The sequence below is a fragment of the Natator depressus genome, chromosome 6, assembly GCF_965152275.1.
Source record: "Natator depressus isolate rNatDep1 chromosome 6, rNatDep2.hap1, whole genome shotgun sequence".
Taxonomy (NCBI): Eukaryota; Metazoa; Chordata; order Testudines; family Cheloniidae; genus Natator; species Natator depressus.
The window spans coordinates 37,194,105-37,215,251 of NC_134239.1; the positions used below are offsets into that span (position 1 = coordinate 37,194,105).

The 21,147-nt window shown below is 38.7% G+C and overlaps 1 protein-coding gene across 3 annotated transcripts in view; it reads left to right on the top strand.

Moving 5' to 3' along the window:
• The window catches only part of MICAL2 (microtubule associated monooxygenase, calponin and LIM domain containing 2), a 184,245-nt gene that overhangs the window by 81,020 nt on the left and 82,078 nt on the right, over positions 1-21,147 (top strand). For 2 of the 3 annotated variants that reach the window (XM_074955064.1, XM_074955065.1), the window contains exons 13-21: positions 2,194-2,393; positions 2,955-3,067; positions 9,596-9,661; positions 10,342-10,488; positions 11,311-11,415; positions 12,748-12,780; positions 13,181-13,390; positions 13,614-13,715; positions 15,629-15,760. In XM_074955064.1, coding sequence (XP_074811165.1) covers positions 2,194-2,393; positions 2,955-3,067; positions 9,596-9,661; positions 10,342-10,488; positions 11,311-11,415; positions 12,748-12,780; positions 13,181-13,390; positions 13,614-13,715; positions 15,629-15,760 — 1,108 coding nt within the window. The remainder of the gene's footprint in view (positions 1-2,193; positions 2,394-2,954; positions 3,068-9,595; positions 9,662-10,341; positions 10,489-11,310; positions 11,416-12,747; positions 12,781-13,180; positions 13,391-13,613; positions 13,716-15,628; positions 15,761-21,147) is intronic. The other variant, XM_074955066.1, reaches the window with a different exon arrangement.

Sequence of the window (21,147 nt, forward strand, 5' to 3'; positions counted from 1 at the left end):
TGTAATACTGGGATCCCTTAACCACACCATATCCCACTGGACCTAATTAATTACACAGAAACTTCTAGGGTATGTCTACACTGCAACTAGACACCGGCGGGTGGCCCGTACCAGCTGACTCAGGTTTGCGGGGCTCAGGCTGCAGGGCTGTTCAATTGCAGCATAAACTTCCAGGCTCCAGGACTCTGCAAGGTGGCAGGGCCCCAGAGCTCAGGCTGCAACCCAAGTTTGGAAGTCTCCACTGCAGTTAAACAGCCCCTTAGTCCGAGTCCTGTGAGCCTGAGTCAGCTGGCATGAGCCAGCCGTGGGTGTCTAGTTGCAGTGTAGACATACCCTTAGTGTGTGTCCTCTGCCCCAGCTACTTATTGAGACCTGTGATCTTCCTACATCCAGAGAAGCTGTAATCAATCTTTAATGGTCATCTCTGATGAAATCTGTGGTAGGAATGAATCATGTATCCTCTCAGACTCTCTGGCACTGGAGAGTGCGCACAGGCATGCTGGGCTACCCAATCCCCACAGACTTGAAATCCACAATGATACTGTGTGAGAAATTTGAAAAGAAGACCTGACTGGAAACTCCAGAATGGGGGCGGGGAATGGCACGTGCACCAAAACAAGAACTCGTGTAAATGGAAGAGTGAATGGTTTCCGATATGGTAAAAGCTGATGGGTGTGCTAAATGCTAATTATTCAGCTAAATGGAAGGGGCAGTTGGGCCCCTTTTACCTTGTGAAACTGGAAACTGTAGAAGCCACCATGCAAGGTGCGCCACATGGCAAGGCGTAACTCGGGAGAATAAGAGGAGTTTCCCTGGGACTGACTGAAAACGCAGCAGCCAAGGGATGGTTTGACAAGTTGTGTGGACATGCCCTGCCACCAACACCAGCTGAGAGCTGCACCAGGGCTGAAGCAGAAAATGTCACAGAGGTCTCAGAAAGTCAAGGATTCCGTAACGTAATCTTAGCCTTAGGCATGAGACAGGCAGAACGCAAGAGAATCTGTCATGAATATAGAATGAAAAGGAGTATGGAGACCTTCTTTTGGGCACAGTACTTGCTGGAAAGGCAAATTCGAATTCCTGAGCAAGAAAACTCCCTGCTGTTTTGTTTCTACTATGTTTAGGGAAACAGGACTTTGCGTGCATTCTTTGGTGGAATCCTCTTTAGTTACAAAGAAATACCTGACTCCAGCATCAATTTCTCCTTCTAAAGGAAACAACCTGGCAAGGCCCCAAATACTGCCAGTCTTGTTGGCTGGAGGGCATGAAGCTGAAGCACTAAACACAGTAATGAGAACCAGAGCACTATACAGACTTCTACCATCAGATTTTAAAATTGATGCTTTTGGATCCATAAAAGCAGTGCTGGCCCATGACTGAATTTCAGCCATCCTGGACATCAGGAGGGGATCACTCTTTTGGGGCATAGATTTTCACATTTGCCGTGAGGTGGAGGAAACTTCTTTGCTAGCAGCTTTATTATTTTTTTTTAATGTCTGTTTGAAACTACTTGGGATTGCAATTTTAATGAGTCCCAGAGAAAATGGATTGGGGGTAGGTACTGCGGTCAAAAGTGTATGATACACTTATCACGACTGTCCAATTTATCACAATGACGACAATTGCAGTGTGTGTGTGAGAGAGAGACTGAGAGAGAGATTCTCTTTTTTTATAAGAGAATGTGGTGCTAGTCTGAGCTCACAATTCACTAGTCTGTGGTCATGAATTTGATGACTTTCATTCTCAATGAATTGGGATTATTCCAGTGTTTAAAGGCAAAGTGCATCACTTGCAGCAGTTGCAACATGTAGCACTGCATCTGTATTCTGGAAGGGTTTTTTGCACTGTTTGTGGTATGGTTACATTTTTCACATGGTAGATCAGGAAATTCTTTCTCTAAGACCAGCTCAAATAATAGTTTTGAAAAATTAAGTTCAGTGACATTTTTAAAATTTAATTTGAAAAGTGAACCTCAAATATTGTAGGGAAGTGCTTTTGGTCATAGTCCTTTTCTGTAAATTTGGATACAGTTCATAAAGGCAAGTCTGTGAAACATGCAGGCAGTCTTGAATCATGACTTCAGTCATGACATTCCCAAATGAGGCAAACGAGTGCTTTTATTGTTTTGTTTGTGAAAGTGGCAGAAGGCAGCTCTCCCCCAAACCCACCCGTTATTAATGCTTTGTTCCTCAGTGACTTTGACTCTTTGAATGAAGAAAATGTTGTTGAAAACAACCAGCTGGTGTTTGACATTGCTGAACGAGAGTTTGGAATTCCTCCAGTCACCACTGGGAAAGAGATGGCGTCTGCTGGAGAGCCTGATAAACTTAGCTTGGTCATGTACCTCTCAAAATTCTATGAGCTATTTAGAGGAACCCCTCTGAGAGCAGTTGGTAAGCAAACCATTGTTCTTCATTTTTACAGAAATTGGAACGATCATTTCACCCAAGCTGCCTAATTATCCCTGATGTTGGGCCAAAGTCCGTTTCTCACAGCTACAGTACAATCACTCTGGAATGTTTGACTCTTTTTGCTGTCTGCAGTAGTTATCTCATGCTTAAAACGGAAAGGGAAAAAATATTTGATTTGGATCAAGGCTTTCAATTCCTTAGTGGTTTCAGAAAGCAGGAGAGCGCTGAGTAACTGCCACTATCATTAAGATAATACTGTCAAACATTATAGTAACTTGCTAAGGATGTTGTCCTCACCATATTTCTTCATATGGGATTCTATTCCAATTTTTAAAAAACATATTTTTTATTTATTTCTTTTTTTAATTTATTTATTTTATTTATTTCTTCATTTGTTCTGCAGGGAGAGTGGGCTCCAACACACTCATGTAGAAATGCTACTACTAGTAGATTGCAAAAATATAGTTTCTACAGAGAAAATGCTTTGAAAAGTGACTTTTATGTGAATACAATATCTTGAGTACAATATCTTCATTTTAACAGATGCTGTGGATAAGCAAAATGGAGAAAATAATGACCTTTGCTCAGCAAAATCATCAAACTTCATCTTTAATAACTACATCAATTTAACGTTCCCAAGGAAGCGAGTACCAAAAGTAAGGTTCTTTGCCCTCTACTACTTCACCTGATATTAGCAGGCTAAAGATATACTATCAGGCCCAAATTTAGGTTTTGTAATATCATACTTCTACATAATGTAAACCAGTAGAATATATTCATGATTATATGAAAATAATTCCAATGCAGACAGGGATGTGTTGTCTTAAACAAAAATATTTGTTATGATGTTTGTAACTCTAACATTGCAGCATTATGCTAGTCATCAATGAAATTATCTAGAAACTAACTACTGTAGTTCTTATAATGCAGTCCTTGCAAATCCAAAACTCCTGTTAATGTTCAAAGGGAGTTTTGAATGTGCAAGCAATGAAAGAGTAGACAATCTAAGCAAAAAGTATCTAACTAGTTTATTTTAACTGTCCAGACTATTGTGGTTTTATTTGACATAGGTAAATAAATAAACTTTTTTTAAAAAAGATAAGATTTTTCAACTTGCCAGTGTCCTTTCTTAAAACATTTCCTACTTTAGATTTATTCAATTCCAGATTGTTCATTTGTGAGCAACATAAAAAGATAACCATTTGCAAATCATTTAAAAAACTTTTTGATTTTCTGGCCAGTTTTTCCACTGTTAACATATAATGAAAAATATTTTATAAAGTTTTATAGACTTGCAAAAAGACTGGAGAAAATCTTGTATTTTCCCCTGCATCTGTTAACCATGCCTCTTATCAAAGTTGTACTGAGGTCTTACAGTACTTCATATAAAAGAGTGAAATCTGTATTGCCCTACTCCATGTGCACTCAAATAATAGTTGTGATTCTGGGAGTATTTTTCATGTATTAAATATCTTTTATTTATAGCAATGAAATTAATGACCTGGAAAAGCCATAGTTGAGGATACTACTACTGATACCACATTTTCATGTTCCATTCTCCAAAACGTTTTTGAGGCCAATCCTCCAAACTTACAAAAGTATAATGCCTACGACCTTGAAATCAATGGGAAAGCTCACTACCAAGAGTAACGTTTACTGTTGTAAGTGTTTGGAGGATCTGGCCCCTAGGCAATAATCCATTCACGTGTCCCCTTATTTTTTCTCTCTCCTACTTTATCATAAATTCCGCTGAGTAATGGAGAATTGCTAGTAAGTACACAATTCCCTGTGCTTCATAAAGCACCCTGTGCCTGTCGAAGTCGTTGAAATCGTGCAGGGTACAGGGATCTGTGCAAGCAGAGCCTGATGCAGGATTGGGTTTGGTGAGAGTGTTTTTATTTTTCCTTAAGTGAATAGAAGCTCTTCCAAGACAATGACTTTGAAGATACATTCAGTTGCACATTTTCTTGTTAAATAACTTTGATATCCTACATGTTTATCCTTCTCCCCATCCCAGATGCAATCCTATCACTAAATGAAAAGTTGACAGGAACTTGGAGAGGGTGTTTGTCTTTCACCCCCAATCCCACCCCCATCTTCCCTTTTTAAAACTGAGCCTGCACAGTCTGGCTCAAAGTCAACAATGTCCCTCTATGATTGTTCAGATCTAATTGCTATAAAGTGCTAACTAACCCACACCAGAATGTGACTGCTGCTCTGTAAAGCTGTGATAACAGCATAGTTCGTTAACCTCCATGGGTGTTTCCTGAAAATACAATCCAATGCAAACTTGTGTGAGGTTTTGTTTCCTGCACCATTCTGTAACCTTTTTTTCTTCAATAATTCCAACTGTTGCAAAGAAGCCATGTTTGTAACAGACCTAATTTGCTATTCTATTGTAACTTTAATCTGTTGCATAGTAAAAGAAAAAGTATATGCCAATGCAAGCACTTCAGATTTTTTTTACTTTTTCATTGCCTCACATGTTAACTTGCAAACGTAACAGAAGGCAGCTCTCTCACTCCTTCCTTCCTAGTCCAAAGAGCTTAACAGGACTGCCACCCCCCCACCCCGTGTGTGTGTGTGTGTATAAAATGTTCATAGTTTTCCTTATTGGTTATAAATCTGCTTCCACCTTGTCTTTTCAATTCTGGTGTAAACCAGCTACCTAGAACAAGATTTTTTTTCTACCCCAGAAAGTGCTTCAGAGCCTACAGATATTTCCTAGGTTTACTTGTTTTACATGTTGCTAATTCCATAAACACATTTTTAAAGCATGTGACCAGTGAGCCACTTCACCAGTTATCTCATATATCCTTATTAGGTAACAATTTTTACCCACCAAACACCCACAAACAAAACCACAGTGACACAGTTACCAACCAGCCAAACTAGAGGCAAGCCAAATAGGCAAAAATAAACATTGTGCTCTCTTAAAACAGATGGTTTCCTTTGGAGAGGAGCTGCTCTTATTGCCATGTTGTTTTTCCTTAGTTACCCACAAAAGTAAACAGACTTTCAGTAGTGGAAATCTTTCCCCACTACTAAGGTGTTTAGTCCTTTCTAATTAGCTGGTAGACAAAAGGGATACTTCTTGACCTCTGCAAGCAGCAGAGGTAGGAATTAATTCCATAGTTCAGCTCTTTGCATTGTCCAGTGAGAGCAGCAGCTTTTGGGAGTTCTTTACATTAAATCTTGGAGTACAGCTGCACATGTACACAGCATTTGATAAAACAATAACTGTTTCCCTTCCCCCCACAAGTTTACAGATGAGATAAACAATGAGAGGGAATTTGCTTTGTGGCCTCCTGTTGGCACAATGCTCCGTGGAAAGGAGAAATAATGCTTTCCCTTCAGACACCTTTCATCTCCACCCCCAGATCCAATGTAGTCTGTTTGCAATGTTGTCCATCTAGAAATGACTCAGGATGCAAGAATGTTGAGGTCACTTCTTTTGCAGGAAGCTCCATAGACCTTCACAGCCTCCTCTGAGATGTGTAGCTTCCGTGTTCTAAAAATGTTACCTTGTAGTGTGCATTTACACAGCAGCTGGAAGGTGAATCTTCAGCTGGGGTAGACCTACATGTTGTCCTCAAGAGCACCTAAAAAGCAGCATCTTGGGCTAGCCACCTGAGTGTGTACCAGGGTAGCTGCAGCTATGCTGCTAATTTTAGCACACTAGCTCCAGGAGAGCTAGCATGTTTACATCTACCAGAGCTGGGAATTACACCTCCCAGCTGCTGCGTGGGCATATTCTCAGTTTGGGACAGGAAGTTACGCAAACTATAGCTATCTGAAGAGGCAGTGGAAATGTAGCAAGGCAGAAAGTAGCTTCCCAAGTTAGAATTTGGCCATAAACTTAGCTTTAAATCTGTTCTCCTGCAAAAATTGATATAGGGCCCATTAACAAGTACAAATAGTCAGGTGTTTAGTGTTGTCTTGTCAGAGAGATGACACTTCAGATATGATGGTGTGCCCTTACCATATTATTTGGCATTGATTCAGCACTGACCGCACGGGGAGAATGCCACCTACTGAATTGTCAGCACTGCTTCCTGCACTGTCTGGCTTTTGCTTAGAGCTGATCATTAGTTGGGTGAGAGACCTCTAACCCTGCCTAGTGTGAGAGAGATTAGGAAATTGCAGGCTGAGGTTAATGTGGCTGCAGTTTGTTTGCCAATATGTGCTGGGTTGGATAATGTTTTTCATTTTCCTATTAAAGTGTCTGCAGTGCTCCAGAGGAACTGAGGTTTCCTTCGCTTCTCCAGACTATAGAATGAGTTTTAGGTGTTTACATGATGATGAGCACAGTCTGCAGGCATGGAGTCGCTGCTCAATTAATTGCTTTGTAGTCTAAGTCTTTAAAAAATGTAATCGCACCCCATTGTATAAAATTTTGAAAGTTAATGTGATATTGTGCCCTTCATTGTCTTGTGTGATCTCTGCTTTTATGTACAAACTACTCTGCAGAACACATAGTGCGATTGCGCTGGGCAGACTGATGCTTACATAGGAAGGGAAACTAGATTACTGAGTTAATGTAGTTTTATGCTTGAAAGACACAGTATTCAAAATACCATCGTCTATTTCTTTTGGTATTTTCCCAGAAGTTAAGGTTGAGATAACTTCAATTCACTCTAAAATGATTTATGTTAAGCTGTGGAAAATATTAAAAGGAAGTTTGTATTCACTGATTTCCCCCCCCCCCCGTTCACCCTTTCTTTTTATTACAGATATGGAAGGTTATTCATTTGCATCTCATACAAATGACTGAACTGTGTTTTTTATTGACTGTTACACAGAAACAACATAGGCTGACATAACAAACAGGAGTACTTGTGGCACCTTAGAGACTAACAAATGTATTTGAGCATAAGCTTTCGTGGGCTAAAACCCACTTCATTGGATGCATGCAGTGGAAAATACAGTAGGAAGATAGATAGATACAAACACACACACACGAAACAATGGGTGTTATCATACACACTATAACAAGAGTGATCAGTTAAGGTGAGCTATTACCAGAAGGGGAGGAAAAAAAACAAAAACATTTTGTAGTGATGATTACGATGGGCCATTTCCAGCACTTGACAAGAACGTGTGAGGAACAATAGGGGGGAAAAATAAACATGGGGAAATAGTTTTACTTTGTGTAATGACACATCCACTCCCAGTCTTTATTCAAGCCTAATTTAATGGTGTCCAGTTTTGCAAATTAATTCCAATTCAGCATTCTCTTGCTGGAGTCTGTTTTTGAAGTTTCTTTGTTGTAATATTGCAACTTTTAGGTCTGTAATCGAGTGACCAAAGAGATTGAAGTGTTCTCTGACTGGTTTTTGAATGTTATAATTCTTGACGTCTGATTTGTGTCCATTTATTCTTTTATGTAGAAACTGTCTAGTTTGGTCAATGTACATGGCAGAGGGGCATTGCTGGCACATGATGGCATATATCACATTGGTAGATGTGCAGGTGAACGAGCCTCTGATAGTGTGGCTGATGTGATTAGTCCCTGTGATGGTGTCCCCTGAATAGATATGTGGGCACAGTTGGCAATCGGCTTTGTTGCAAGGATAGGTTCCTGGGTTAGTGGTTTTGTTGTGTGGCGTATGGTTGCTGGTGAGTATTTGCTTCAGGTTGGGGGGCTGACTGTAAGCAAGGACTGGCCTGTCTCCCAAGATCTGAGAGGGTGATGGGTCGTCCTTCAGGATAGGTTGTAGATCCTTGATGATGCTCTGGAGAGGTTTTAGTTGGGGGCTGAAGGTGACGGCACATGGCGTTCTGTTACTTTCTTTGTTGGAAATTTGCTGGAAATGGCCCATTGTGATTATCACTACAAAAGGTTATTTATTTATATTTATGTTTATATATATATATTTTCCCCCTCTCCTGCTGGTTATAGCTCACCTTAACTGATCACTCTTGTTCTAGTATGTATGATAACACCCATTGTTTCATGTTCTCTGTGTGTGTGTGTGTGTGTGTGTGTGTATGTATGTATGTATGTATGTATATATATAATATATATAATCTTCCTACTGTATTTTGCACTGCATGCATCCAATGAAGTGGGTTTTAGCCCATGAAAGTTTATGCTCAAATACATTTGTTAGTCTCTAAGGTGCCACAAGTACTCCTGTTCTTTTTGCAGATACAGACTAACACGGCTGCTACTCTGATAGGCTGGCATGTTTACCAGGCAGAAAGATTGTCGATGTTATAATTGCCTTTTCCTACAATTTACCTGTTTGTGTAAGTTGAACCAGAGTTCCAGGACTGAATTTTACTGAGAGCCGATGTTAATTTTAAATCACTAAGTCATTTGACAGGGTAATATCACTTGTCTGTCTATTCAAGTAGGCTCTGATTCAGTAAATTTCTTAAACACATGCATAACTTTAAGCATGAGAGTAGCCCAGTTTAAGAATGTGAGAAGTCCCAATTGATTTCAAGTTATGGATGTGCTTAAATACCTTACTGAATCAAGACCACAATTAGTTTGATAGAACTTGTGAATAAAGCAGACTGTTTCTCTGAGGGGGAGGAAAGCTGTTTGCTCTTGAGAATCTACCTGATAGGGTGGGTGGTCAGAGGGGGGAGGGGAGAGGAGGGGATGTGCGTGTGTGTATTTGTTTTTTAACTTTACCTGAAATCCATTACAGTTTAATTATAATATAATTTTGTATTTAATACCTTTCATCCAAGGATGTCAAAGTGCTTTATGAGCGCTAAATACCTTTAAAAATCATCCCCTAAATCCTTAATTCCTGAAGCACTTCTTTGAGATTTCATACAGGGAAACTGAGACCAGGAGGTTAAGGCCCCAAGAATTTAATCGTATCCATTAGTCCCACTGAAATCCAGTAATAAATCTCAGTTCAGCAAGGTACTTACGCACATACCTCGCTTTAAGCATGTCAGTATTCCCACTGAAGTCAATGAGACTATTTGTGTGCTTAGTTAGGCATGTGCTTAACTCCTTTGCTGAGTCAGGGCTGTAATCAGTGGTAGAGGTGGGATAAGTATCCAAAAGTCCTGAAACTCCTGAGCCCAGTCCCACTCTGCAAACTACCCCTGGGCCCCACTTCCCTGTTGCTAAGTTTAATATTTTTAACATACTGATTGATAAATTCTGCGTAAATATAGTTGTGGTCAACATACCTTGTTTGGCTTTATTGTTGCAGGTTGAAAGGAGAGAAGAAAATGATATGAACAAAAGGCGTCGAAAGGGCCTTGGTGGCTTTGAAGAGGTGGATGTTAAGTCTTGTTGCTATGTTAACCCCATCTTCTTCATGAAGAGAGTTAATGAAGTAGCAGGAAGCAGATTTAACAGGGGCCCAAAATCTGAACTTTCGTGCTCTGTGCTGGTTAAGACATACCCTCCTCTTCCCCCAGCCCCGAGGAGCTTACAGTCTTTTATCTTGTACACAGTAATGAAGCTAAATTATTTTTTTCAAGTTATTTATAAAGGAAAAGTGAGAGACCTTCATTTTTTAAATTCCTGTTCTGGTTTAGGAAATATAGCTACTTTTCTTGTCCTAGCTCAGTTATTTAACTTTCGTTTTATAACTTCCTAACAGCATTTCCTTCTGGCAAGATTCCCGTTCCCTTCCTGATTGTTTGTTTTTTTTATGGCTTTTTGCTCTATGATCAGCAGTGTCAGTTCAGTCTCTGTAAATCCTGTTCTCTTTTTCTCACTTGAGGGATGGGTCACCAAAGAGAACAATCTATTTGTTTATAGAAGTGATTGATTTTTTTTTTTTTTTTTACTGTCCTGTAAAACTGAGTTACTTTTTGAAATAAGCAGATGTATCACAAAATGACCTCATTCTTCTCAGGCTGAGTGTGTCTGGTGTAATATCACTGTGTAAGTCTCAATTTCAGACTTGAAGAAAAATTCTCCTTTTTTTTTTTTTTTTTTTTTTTCCAGGCTTCAAGTTTTTCTAGTCGGGCGACAATTTCTGGGAAAGATCAGGGCGACAGAGAAGGAATGAATCAAAATAAAGTCAAGTCAATGGCAACGCAGCTGTTGGCAAAGTTTGAAGAAAATGCCCCAAACACATCTCTCCGGAGACAGGTGAGTGACAAATGTAAAATTCACCTCTGAAATTCAAGTAATCTCTCCTCATGAACAAAACGGTAGTTCTCAGATAAAAATTGCATCTGTAGTGAGTTTGAAGAAGCTTTTTTTTTAGGGTTTGTCTTCTAAAATTTGTATAGAAAATATCTTTTTCATTGCATTTAGGGAGAAACTAATTGGCTATGTAGGTGTCCATTGCACAGTAATACATAGTGTAACTGTGTTGGTTTGAAAGATACTGTAAACGTGTCTCTGAAGTTACGGCTTTATAGTGGAGCTTTGTAACAATAAGTTGTCATAAGTCTGCTGGCTAAGGTTTTGTAAAAGCTCTTCAGTTTTCATGTTTTGTGGATATTAGTAAAGGATAGAGTACTTTGAAGACAAAAAGATCCAGTGGAATATTTTCTTTTTACTGTAATTCTTGTCTAGGAAAGAATACATAGAAAATACAAGACAGTGGGTCTAATCTTTTGATGCATGCATTGTCATTAAATGAACAGAATATACTGTGCATGTTTTGCAGTTTATCACGAGTGGCTTCAGCAGGACTGCTCATGTTTAAAGTTAACCATAGTCTCTGTTTAAAATATTTAGTATTCCACATGCGCACTTCCAAGTAAAGCTGTAGTGGGAGAGCAGACCATTAATTTGGGTAGACTCCAAAAGGGCTGTGTAGAACATCTGGATAAAGTCCTTTTAGGGATCCCTTTAAGCAGTTTTTTCTTCTTTTTCTGTCTGTCTCGAAATATCTTGTTCTATTTACCTTTTCCTAAGATTTTCCACTCTTATGTTTTGTTTTGACTCAAAATGTTATACAAGGAGCTAGTAGATAAACCAGCCCTGCTATCTTCCTCTGATCTTCCTGCTAATCCTCGCTTTACTAAGCCTAAGGAACCAAGTCCTTCACCTCCACCAAAGAGTCAGGTAGGAATTCATAAGGAGACAGTTCTATAAATAATTAACATACTGTTTTCACTTAGTGTTTCGCAGCATTCAATGTCTTCAAATGACTCCAGAACACTCAAAATTAATGTCTGAATTTGAGCACATAAGTGTCAGGTGTGTTTAGCTGTTGCATGCCAGGACATCTTAAAGCAGGGTTCTTGAATTTAGTGCGCAAATACCCAAAATAATACAGAAAAAATAGGTGACTGATAAGAGGCACCCCCATAATGTTAAAGTTACTTTACACTCTTCAGACAAGATCAGAAAGCTGATTGAAGAATGAGCGTTTGCATGCAAAGCACCGTAAATGTGTATGGGTCAAGTTCTGTGTGTTAAATCTAGCAAACTCCCATTGACATCAGTGGAGAAGTTGTGTATATCTGTTGTAGTATATATAAATTTTGTATGCTAGAAAAATACTGCAATATATTCAATGTGTTGATATATGCATGTACAATAATCTGTGTAGTTTGATAGAATGCTAAGGCAAAGGGAGTTTTGCTCCGTTTGACCCTATGAAACAAGTCCGTATGAGCCATGACTCGGTGCTCAACAAAGGGATGGGATTCAGTTTAGATAACTGTTTAGCTCTTGGATGCTTATCCAACTTTCCAATCCTTTTGGGTGGAGCCCCAGATATTTTGTGGTAAACATCTATGCTAGGAACCTCATTATAGCACAGAATGAAACACTGAATAAATTAGGCTTCTTTAAAAATAAATAAATAAATAAATAAAAATCTCATATCAAACTGTGCTGATACTTAATTTTCAAAAGCCTGAATATTTTCTTATGCAGTTCAGGTTGCTGCCTTGTTTCCATTTTGCAGAAGACCATTCTTGGCATGCCAGAAAAATCAGAGTGGCCTGCTGTAGAATGTGAGCTTCTTGTTCCATACTCCTTCCCTCTATAATGGGTGCAAGGGTAGATCAGCCAATAATTCAGACAATGAAAGTGAATTGGTTTGCATGAATGGGTTGAGAATCATTGTTTAAAGAAAGAGATCCTTGTATATAGTGTACCATTATTAACAATTTGCAGGCTGACAGGTGTTTGTGTTTTTGTGAAATATGGTTTTTTTTGTTTGTTTTTTTGGTTTGGTTTGGTTTTTTTGCTAATTTCGTGTAATTGGTCAACCATTATAAAATAGAAGGCCTGATTTCATGAAAATACCTATGGAAGGATCATTTTTAATTACAATATGAAACCATAGTTATGGTTCAAAGATCATTTCTATTTGTAGTCTGATTTTTGGAGCTACCTCTTCATCAAAACCCCCAAACCTTTGGACCTGAAATTTATTATTCTTAGGCTCAGAATAGAGTAGATCTCGAATTATGTGAAGTAAGTTGTATTCCTCAGAGATATTTTTACACTTCAGTAGTTCAGTTTCATGCATGTTTTCTGTGGTAATAATGCACAACACGGCAGGACATCACAGGAGAATGTGTTGAATTCCCCCTCTAGTCGCACTATTTAGAGTTACACATGGAGACTGAGTGATAGCCAGACTACAGGATGTGAAGACCTGCATGTGTTGTATGGTCCAAATATACTCCAGTGCATGGAAATATGCATGAGTTTTATAGTAGTGCAGTGTTTTAAAACATGGAAGAATACTGCATTATATGAAATGCTTACATACGAGCATGGCTATGATACACTGTTGTGTATGCTATCTTAGAACATGCGTGAGTTGCATGTTAGTCTGAGAACAACTTTTTTAATTTGAAGTGTTTCCCAGTTTCAGGCAGTAGCTAGAACTGAACATGTGGTCAGAGAGCCAAAGCAATCTTTGCATAGTTCTGATCGTGTGGCCAGGGGATCGAGAATTATAGAAAAAACAGACATGCAGTCCAGGCTTTCAGAAACTCTTGCATCTACCTGTCCTGCTGCATTTGTGATTTCTGGAGTGCTTAAACGCCTTCAGCATGTGGAGGAAAAAATTAATCAGGTGACAAGCTATTTCATTTTTAACTTCTGTCTCTCTTAACTGTATTTATTCTGGTTAATTCTTCTATGCACACTGTATATGCTCTACTTTACATACTTCTGTTACGTAGTTAAGACATAAATTGCCTTTTCCCTGTACATATTGAACTTCTGCCTTTTCTTGTATGACTGCTAACTAAAATCTGTCTCTCTGTTCTGTTTCCCTTCCTTGGCTTTTACTACAGAAGAAAGCTCAGTCCGTAGCCAATAGGGAATTTCATAAAAAGAACATTAAAGAGAAAGCAGCTCATCTTGCCTCAATGTTTGGATACATGGACTTACCAAAGGTGAATATTTTAGGTTTTGCAGATGCAAAAACAATAGTCTAGAAGAGACCAGATGTAAGTTAGACATTCGCAGCAACTTTGTATTTTCACTTCTTTTCATCTTGGGTGAAGCTAAAACAGTCAGGAGTTCAGATTCCAGTACATTATGCAGAATGTCTTGTGTTATTAATATACATAACATAATTACCTTCTTTTTAGTGAAAACATGGAATAACCAGATATTTAAAGTGTGAGAATATTTAAGCATGCCTGGAACGTACTAGAAAACAGCTCATTATAAAAGTGGCTTGAGAATTCAAATGCTGGTAGCTTTAGAAATACAAATGACTTGACAAGTTGAATATTGAATCAGCTGATCAGTGTGTTCACTGTATAGGTTTGTTTTATCTTAAAAACTATTCCACTTCTTCTGTTGCTACTCATGGGTATGGTTTCTGATTGAATGGCCAGGTGCAGTCAGGATATTGGTTGAAGTGGAGGTTTTGCAGTGACGATTTCTGTGACTCCTCACTGTCAGATGCACAGATAGGCCTGGGGTATATATCCTGTTGCAGACCAGTATCCCAGATTCTACTGAATCTCTCTTACCCTCTCTCTGAACCACTGCAGTGAATGAATTTTATTTGGAAACTACTAATGACCCTTCACTGCGCTGAACAGAAAAGGAGCTGACTTAGTGGCCTAATAGAGTACTAGGGAATTGGGAGAGGGAGAAATTCTTGTTAGGCTTTTGTTGACTGATATGAAACAGGCAATATTTTCTCTTGAGGAGCAATATAGATATTCTCCAAAATAAGAAGTCAGTATATGTGTAATTCCATAAATCTCTATCGGAAATATTGGAAACTTCCTCCAATATGTTCATGAATTTCAAAGGAAAAAGTGTTACATTGGAATTCATGAACATATTGGAGAAAGTTTCCAATATTTCTGATATAGATACATGGAATTAAGTGGTACAGAGGAGATGGAAGTTAGTGATTCAGAAAAAATTGACTGCACCTCTAATCCACCAAGAAGCAGAGAGATGCTATCTAATTGGCTCAGCAGATTTCACTTAACTGTAGCAAGTTGGAATACACTTATTTGAGGATATAGTCTGTTTGGCTAATGTTGTTCCAAACTTTTGCATTTACCTCTGAGGTCAAATTTACTACCTCCTCTTGTGACTTTTCAGCCAATTGTGACCCGATAGAAAAGTAATTTCTATTTATTCAATAGTTGTTGAATTACTTTCAAATTGTAACCAATCACTTGTACTCACTTCAATTGTTCAGCACTTATAGATGTTATTAAATGTTAAATTCATACGGTGAAAATTAATAATTATCTCGTTATCCCATCCATTCATATTGCCCACTTAAATGTATTTTCCATGTGGTACACACCAAATTATGAGTGCATATTCCATTAATCATAATAAGCCTTATTGCTTATGTGTTAAGTGAAAGTGTGCACTACAAAGTTTTGTACATGCATAAGATCATACATCTATTTTCTGAAATGACACTATTTCCTAATATATTAAAATAGTGGACTGAATTCTGTAAAACACTCCATAGTAATGAGAAACCTAAGTAATTGCAAAACACACCGTCTGAAGAGGTTAATCTACTAGACTGCTGCATTCCCTTGTAAGAGTTGCAGCAGATACTGTTCTCTGGAGGCTGCGTATTGTTGTGTTCTGTCACTCTTCACTGCACTCTTTTTTTTTTTTTTAATAATGTGTATCTTAACAAAGAGCCAAGTCATGTTTATTTGACCAGAGTAGCATAGTTTCAGTTTTGAAGTAACTGTACCCTTACTACCTTCCTAACCTTTTCTTGTGCATGGTTGTGCAATTCCATCATCTTAACATTTGTTAATGTGACTATCCTCTCTGATGATGTTTCCTCTATTTCTGCTCTATACAGAATAAACTACCTATTAAAGGCCTATCCTATTATCAGCCCCCAACTCCCTCTTGCCTTCCAGCTCATGATTCGGCTGCTACTTCATCTTCATCATCTATTCACTCAGCTTCCCCTGCTGTTCAGTCTAGCAAGGTATTCAATTAACAGATTTTCATGTAAAATCCATTCTTGCTCTAAAAACTGCAGAAGAATTGGCTCAGATTGAAGGTCTTGGCTTTGCATGGAGAATCTGTGCATACTATGTTTCACATTGGACTCAGAGGTTTAAACCGCTCACTTTTTTTTGTTTACTTCTGCATGTTTATAAAAGTAAAATATCATAACAAAAAGTAATTCAGATTAAAAGCTAAGAAGTAGACCATACATTTTTGAGAATTTTAAGCTTAGCAGTAGCTAATTTTAAATATTTTTTTTCCTTTTAATACCACAAACTCTCTTTTGAGAGTTAAGTGCTTGAGCACGCATTTCCTCCATAAAAGCAACAAATGTAGAGTTCCCATTAATGATGAAGCAACAAAAGCTTTGATTTGGATAAGCTTAAAAAGGTTCAGCTTCCTTCTCCCTACATGTAGAAATGATTTTAATTGGGGTATTTTCAGCCATCTCCTTTGTAGGCCAGATCTTTGGGAAGGACCGACGTGTCCTTTCTTTCCTCCAGTGGTTATGGCAACAGCAGCACAGGTTGTCTTTCAAGCCTTGGAACAAGTAAGCATATTGAACAGGTTTGGAGTAAGAATAAGTGGGGAAACCATAAAGTTAGAGCAGTTGTGGGAACAAACACTGAGGTGTCTGGAACCGGTAGGTTCTGCCACCACGTTTAAGAAGCGGGAGTTGGGGAAGGATTGTTTATCAAATCCTAAAATGGTTTGCCATGTGTTTTGGAGGATAAGAGATCGTCTGCTCAAACCTTTCAACCCATCCTTCCTCAACTTAAGTCTCTGCTCACTATGAAAACAATCATTCTTTTAAAAAAAAGCACCCATGTCATAAATTACACATAAGCATGGTCAAAATCCAGCCCAGATAATTAATAGCTGAATGTAAAGATATTCAGGAGTATAAATTAGTTGTTTCAGTCAAATTCCTGGTGGATTTGTACCCATCTTACAATGGACACTGGTTAGAACTTTGGCTTGCAGCCTCAGCAGAATGGGCAATGACTAAAAGGTCTGACCTGTGCTTGCAATCCTAGAAGGTGGTACTTCAGATCAGAGGCCAGGTGCTTAAACTTTCATGAGCAATAATTTTACTGGTTGGTTGGGTTTTTGGGTTTTGTTTTGTTTTTTTTTTGGTTCTCTATTAAACACCTCCCAATAAGCAGTTGTTTTAATTAAAGGTGCTGTAACTGCTATTTTAATGTTAAAATAAGTATTTTGGTGAATTTAGCATTGTATTGAAAGACAGGGGCTATAGCTTAAAGGAAAGGAGACAAAGGAACTCGAACAAAGAGGGATAAAGACTGTATGCTCTTTGGGGCAGTTTTCGTGTTTTCCTTTGTATTTTAAAACTACTAGCACATCTGATTTCTGATGACTGTGGCAATATAAATAATATTATTCAAAATTATGGAACCCAGGCTTCTCCCCAAAACTCCTTAGCTTATGAATTAATATTGAAGCAGTTAACCAATCAGATAAACCTGCTGTAGCGCTTTGGCAATGTACCATTAACAAGCACTTGTTTATTCTTTAAATTTTTTTTGACTGACTGCCCTGGCATAAACAATATCTAAGTAGTAAATTTATCTGAGTAGGAAACACCCAACCCTTATTTTCAGCTGGTAATTCCAATCATATGATTCAACATAATTGTTCTTCTGAATTTTTATTCGCTTTTTTAGATATTTGCTTAGTGCCACCTTGCATGTGCCCTGTGAACAACATAAGGGACCCTTTTTAGGAAGCCTAGGTACCCACCACCACTACTGTAGACGCAGGGCTGGATTTAGGGCAGGTGACCTGAGGTGCTGGGTTCAAGGTGCTGTTTTTGTTGTAAGCAACAAAAGGGAAAATAGAATGTTTGACAGGGATAAATCATGCATTCAAATTGTGAAGCAAAGTCATGAAATGGGCTATAAATGCAATACAAGATAAGGTATTCAAAAGTTTAACAAATGGATGGGGGGGCACCATTTGATGTAGGGCCAGCCCTGTGTAGACATATTTAAATCATGTGCAGCAGTATGTCATGTAGAGCAATAACTATGGCCAGGATTATTCAACGATTTAAGCATGTTTGGGACTTTATCAGTAGTCACAAGGGGATTACGTGCATGAGCCAAGTTATGCTTAAATGTTTGTAGGTTCAGAGTAAATGATCAGTAGCAGGCAAGCAAGGTGCAGCATAGCAGTGTAACTAATTTAAGCTGTGTGAAAGCTGGCAGATCATCTTTCTGGTATACAGATGTGGGGCCAGATTCGCTCCTGTAGCTGAGATCTGCTCAGCAAAGGAAAGTGGAGGGGGGACATTGTGGAACTGATTGCAGCTCCCTATTTCTGAGGGGCTGCCTGTGCTGACTTCAAACCCAATGAGGTTTAAAGCAGCAAAGGAGCTGCTCTAAGTTATGACACTGGCCTATAGCCCTAAATGAACACTACATCAGGGAAGATAGGTATAACGCAGCATAACTCTGCCCGGCAGCTCCTCTCTCCCCAAACACCTATGCTCCCTCAGTTGACACACACACTGTATTGGATGGGGAGGGGGACAGACAGCTGGCACAGTAGCTTGCTGTGGCATCTTTTTACACCAAGAGGGAGTTTTCCTACACCAGGGGAATTTACTGCTGACCAGTTGAAGCCAGAATCTGGCCCTTTTGTGTCACTTGAGGGGCCAGACTTTATTTGATAGTCTAAACTGTGCTGTTCAGCTAACCTACTTGGAGACTGAATCTGTTTGTGCTGCCTTGCTATCTGTACATAACCAATCCCATTTTGTATTGTATCATGACTACAAACTCAAAATACATTTAAACTTGATTACCATCATCACCGAATCTGCTCAGAGTTGGAAAATTGCTAAGAACTATTGATGTCAGATTTGGAAGAAAAAAGAGACAAAGGATGGGATGGCCTAATAACTGCTTTTTAAAAACCTGTTATCAATGCAGTAGCTCTGGAGGAAGAGTTCAGTTGGTTCCCCTTAAATGTAGTTACAAAACTGTTGGCTACATAATTTCTTCTGTATTCATTTAACTAGGTCTGCGATCAACAATTTGAGAGTAATGTTTTCTCCTATTTTGCTATTTTTAAAGAAAATTGTCTGAAGTCATTGTTTATGGAGGGTGCAATATTGAAGTATTTGCAGACTGACCTTTTTTTATTCATCTGCAGTAGATGTACAGCATGGATAGTACCAGTACACTGGAGGGACTATCTTTCTGGAATAAGATTTAGTTCAGTCTTCAAGCCCATTCAGTTCTTACCCTACCTGCTGAGTCTTCTGACAAGATTACTGTTTAGTGTCTTTTGTATTTGTGGTTTCTGTGTTGTGGGCATGTGTTCATGGGATATTAGACAATCAAGTTAATTTTATATAGACCCACTGAACAGCCATCAGATGGAAATGTTACCCTGTGATTTGAGGATGGGAATGCTTATGGAAAGGGTCATTTGGTCACTACCAACCTGGATTGAAGTCACTTTTTGTTTTACACTGAATTTGCATTTGTTTTCATAATGAATACATTTGCTTTTAAAAAAGGAGTACTTGTGGCACCTTAGAGACGAGCAAATTTATTTGAGCATAAAAAGCTTATGCTCAAATAAATTTGTTCGTCTCTAAGGTGCCACAAGTACTCCTTTTCTTTTTGTGGATACAGACTAAGACTGCTGCTACTCTGAAACCTGTCATTTGCTTTTAATATGCATTTAATAATAGGTGTAGGTATGCAATTTTGGTAGCTCTTGTTTTGGTTGTTTTAATATCAGCACTGATTGTTTTAATGGGTGGAGAAGAGAAACCAAACAAGGAATGTAGGTTAGCTTCAATAGTATTTTGCCCCTCCTTCAAATAGTCACCTAGTTATGTGTAGCTTTGTTGTTTGTTTAAATTATTACATGACTATTTAAAAAGATGAAGCTGAAACTTCCTGCTTCAGCTGATGTCTCAATGAGCTCTTTACCTCTTTATTCAGGAAGCCATAGTGCAATAAGTAAATTGCTGCTTAAAATTTGCACAAATGTAGAGTTTTGGGGGGAAAGTTGTGTTTGTAACAATTGTCATGGATTCCATGGATGATGATGATCACCTTTTTTGGTTTCTTTTAAATATCGTTTTGGGGCTTTCCCATTTGAGAGCGTGGATGTGATGGGAACAACTGATTACTTTTCACCAAGAACCTTGGGAGCTGTTTTGTTGAAACCTGAGCTGCATGGGGGATTAACAGGGAGCAGAAATGCTCGTTCCTGAGGCTAGTAGTTTTAGGTTGTGGAATGGATTCTATGCCTTCTCTAATTAGGGTGGAAAAAGTCCTAGCTTCAGTAGCAGGTTAAGAGACTCGCTGCTCCCATCCTGCTACTGCAGCCTTGTAGAAGCTTAGGTTATGTCTACACTACAGCTTATATCTGCATAACTTATGTCACTCAGGGGTGAATAAACCACCCCCTTGTGCAATATAATTTATGCTGACATAAGAAATCATGAGCTTCTGCCGCTGACGTGGCTTCTGCCGTTCACGGAGGTAATTTTATTATGCCCATGGGAGAGCTGACGTACTGTATGAGTAGACATGCCCTGAGACTAGAAAGCAGTAGTAATTCTCTTCCTCCCACCCTTCTATCTTACTGCTGCAGAGAGGCTGGACCATCAGTCAGTGGGATAAATGCTTATGGGTCGATATTTAAAAGCATTTGAGTATTTAAATAGCTTTCACTGCGAAATACTAGCTATTTCGGTTTAAGATAATGCAATACATGACTTTCAGTGTTTTAAATTATCAGTTTGTGACCACAGCCTTTTTTTCACAACCAGACTGATTTTACATACCCTTTATTGTGACGATTCATTAGCCCTAGTCACTAAGTTTAAACACGCGAGTAGTTGCATCAAAGTCAATGCTCACATGGTTTGAGTTAGCACATTTTATTGCTGTCTGGAACAGATCCAGAGTGCTCTGTACTTTGCAGGGTCAAGCACTTTCTGAATCAAATGTCATGCTCTTAGTTGTATGTCTTCCTCATGATATGTTTTCCTCATACTTAATTTCTTCAGTTCCTTTGTCCTCCTGTGAAGTACTGAATTTTTCCATAAGCGCTCCACTGTAAATTGTGCATTCATGGAGACTCAGTCTAAATTAAAAAATAAATAAATATGAGAGCACAGAAAAATACATATAGGCTGATCCCTGGGGAATTGTAATTCACTAGGCAAAAAGTTTTCAGGGTAAGGAACCAAGAGGAAATAAAGCTCAAGCAGCTGATACATTATTACCAGAACAGAGTAGCTTCTTCCTTAAGCCATAGCTGCTTCTGTGATTCTCTCTCAATATCTGCCCCAGCTCAGGCTGAAGTGAATGTTGT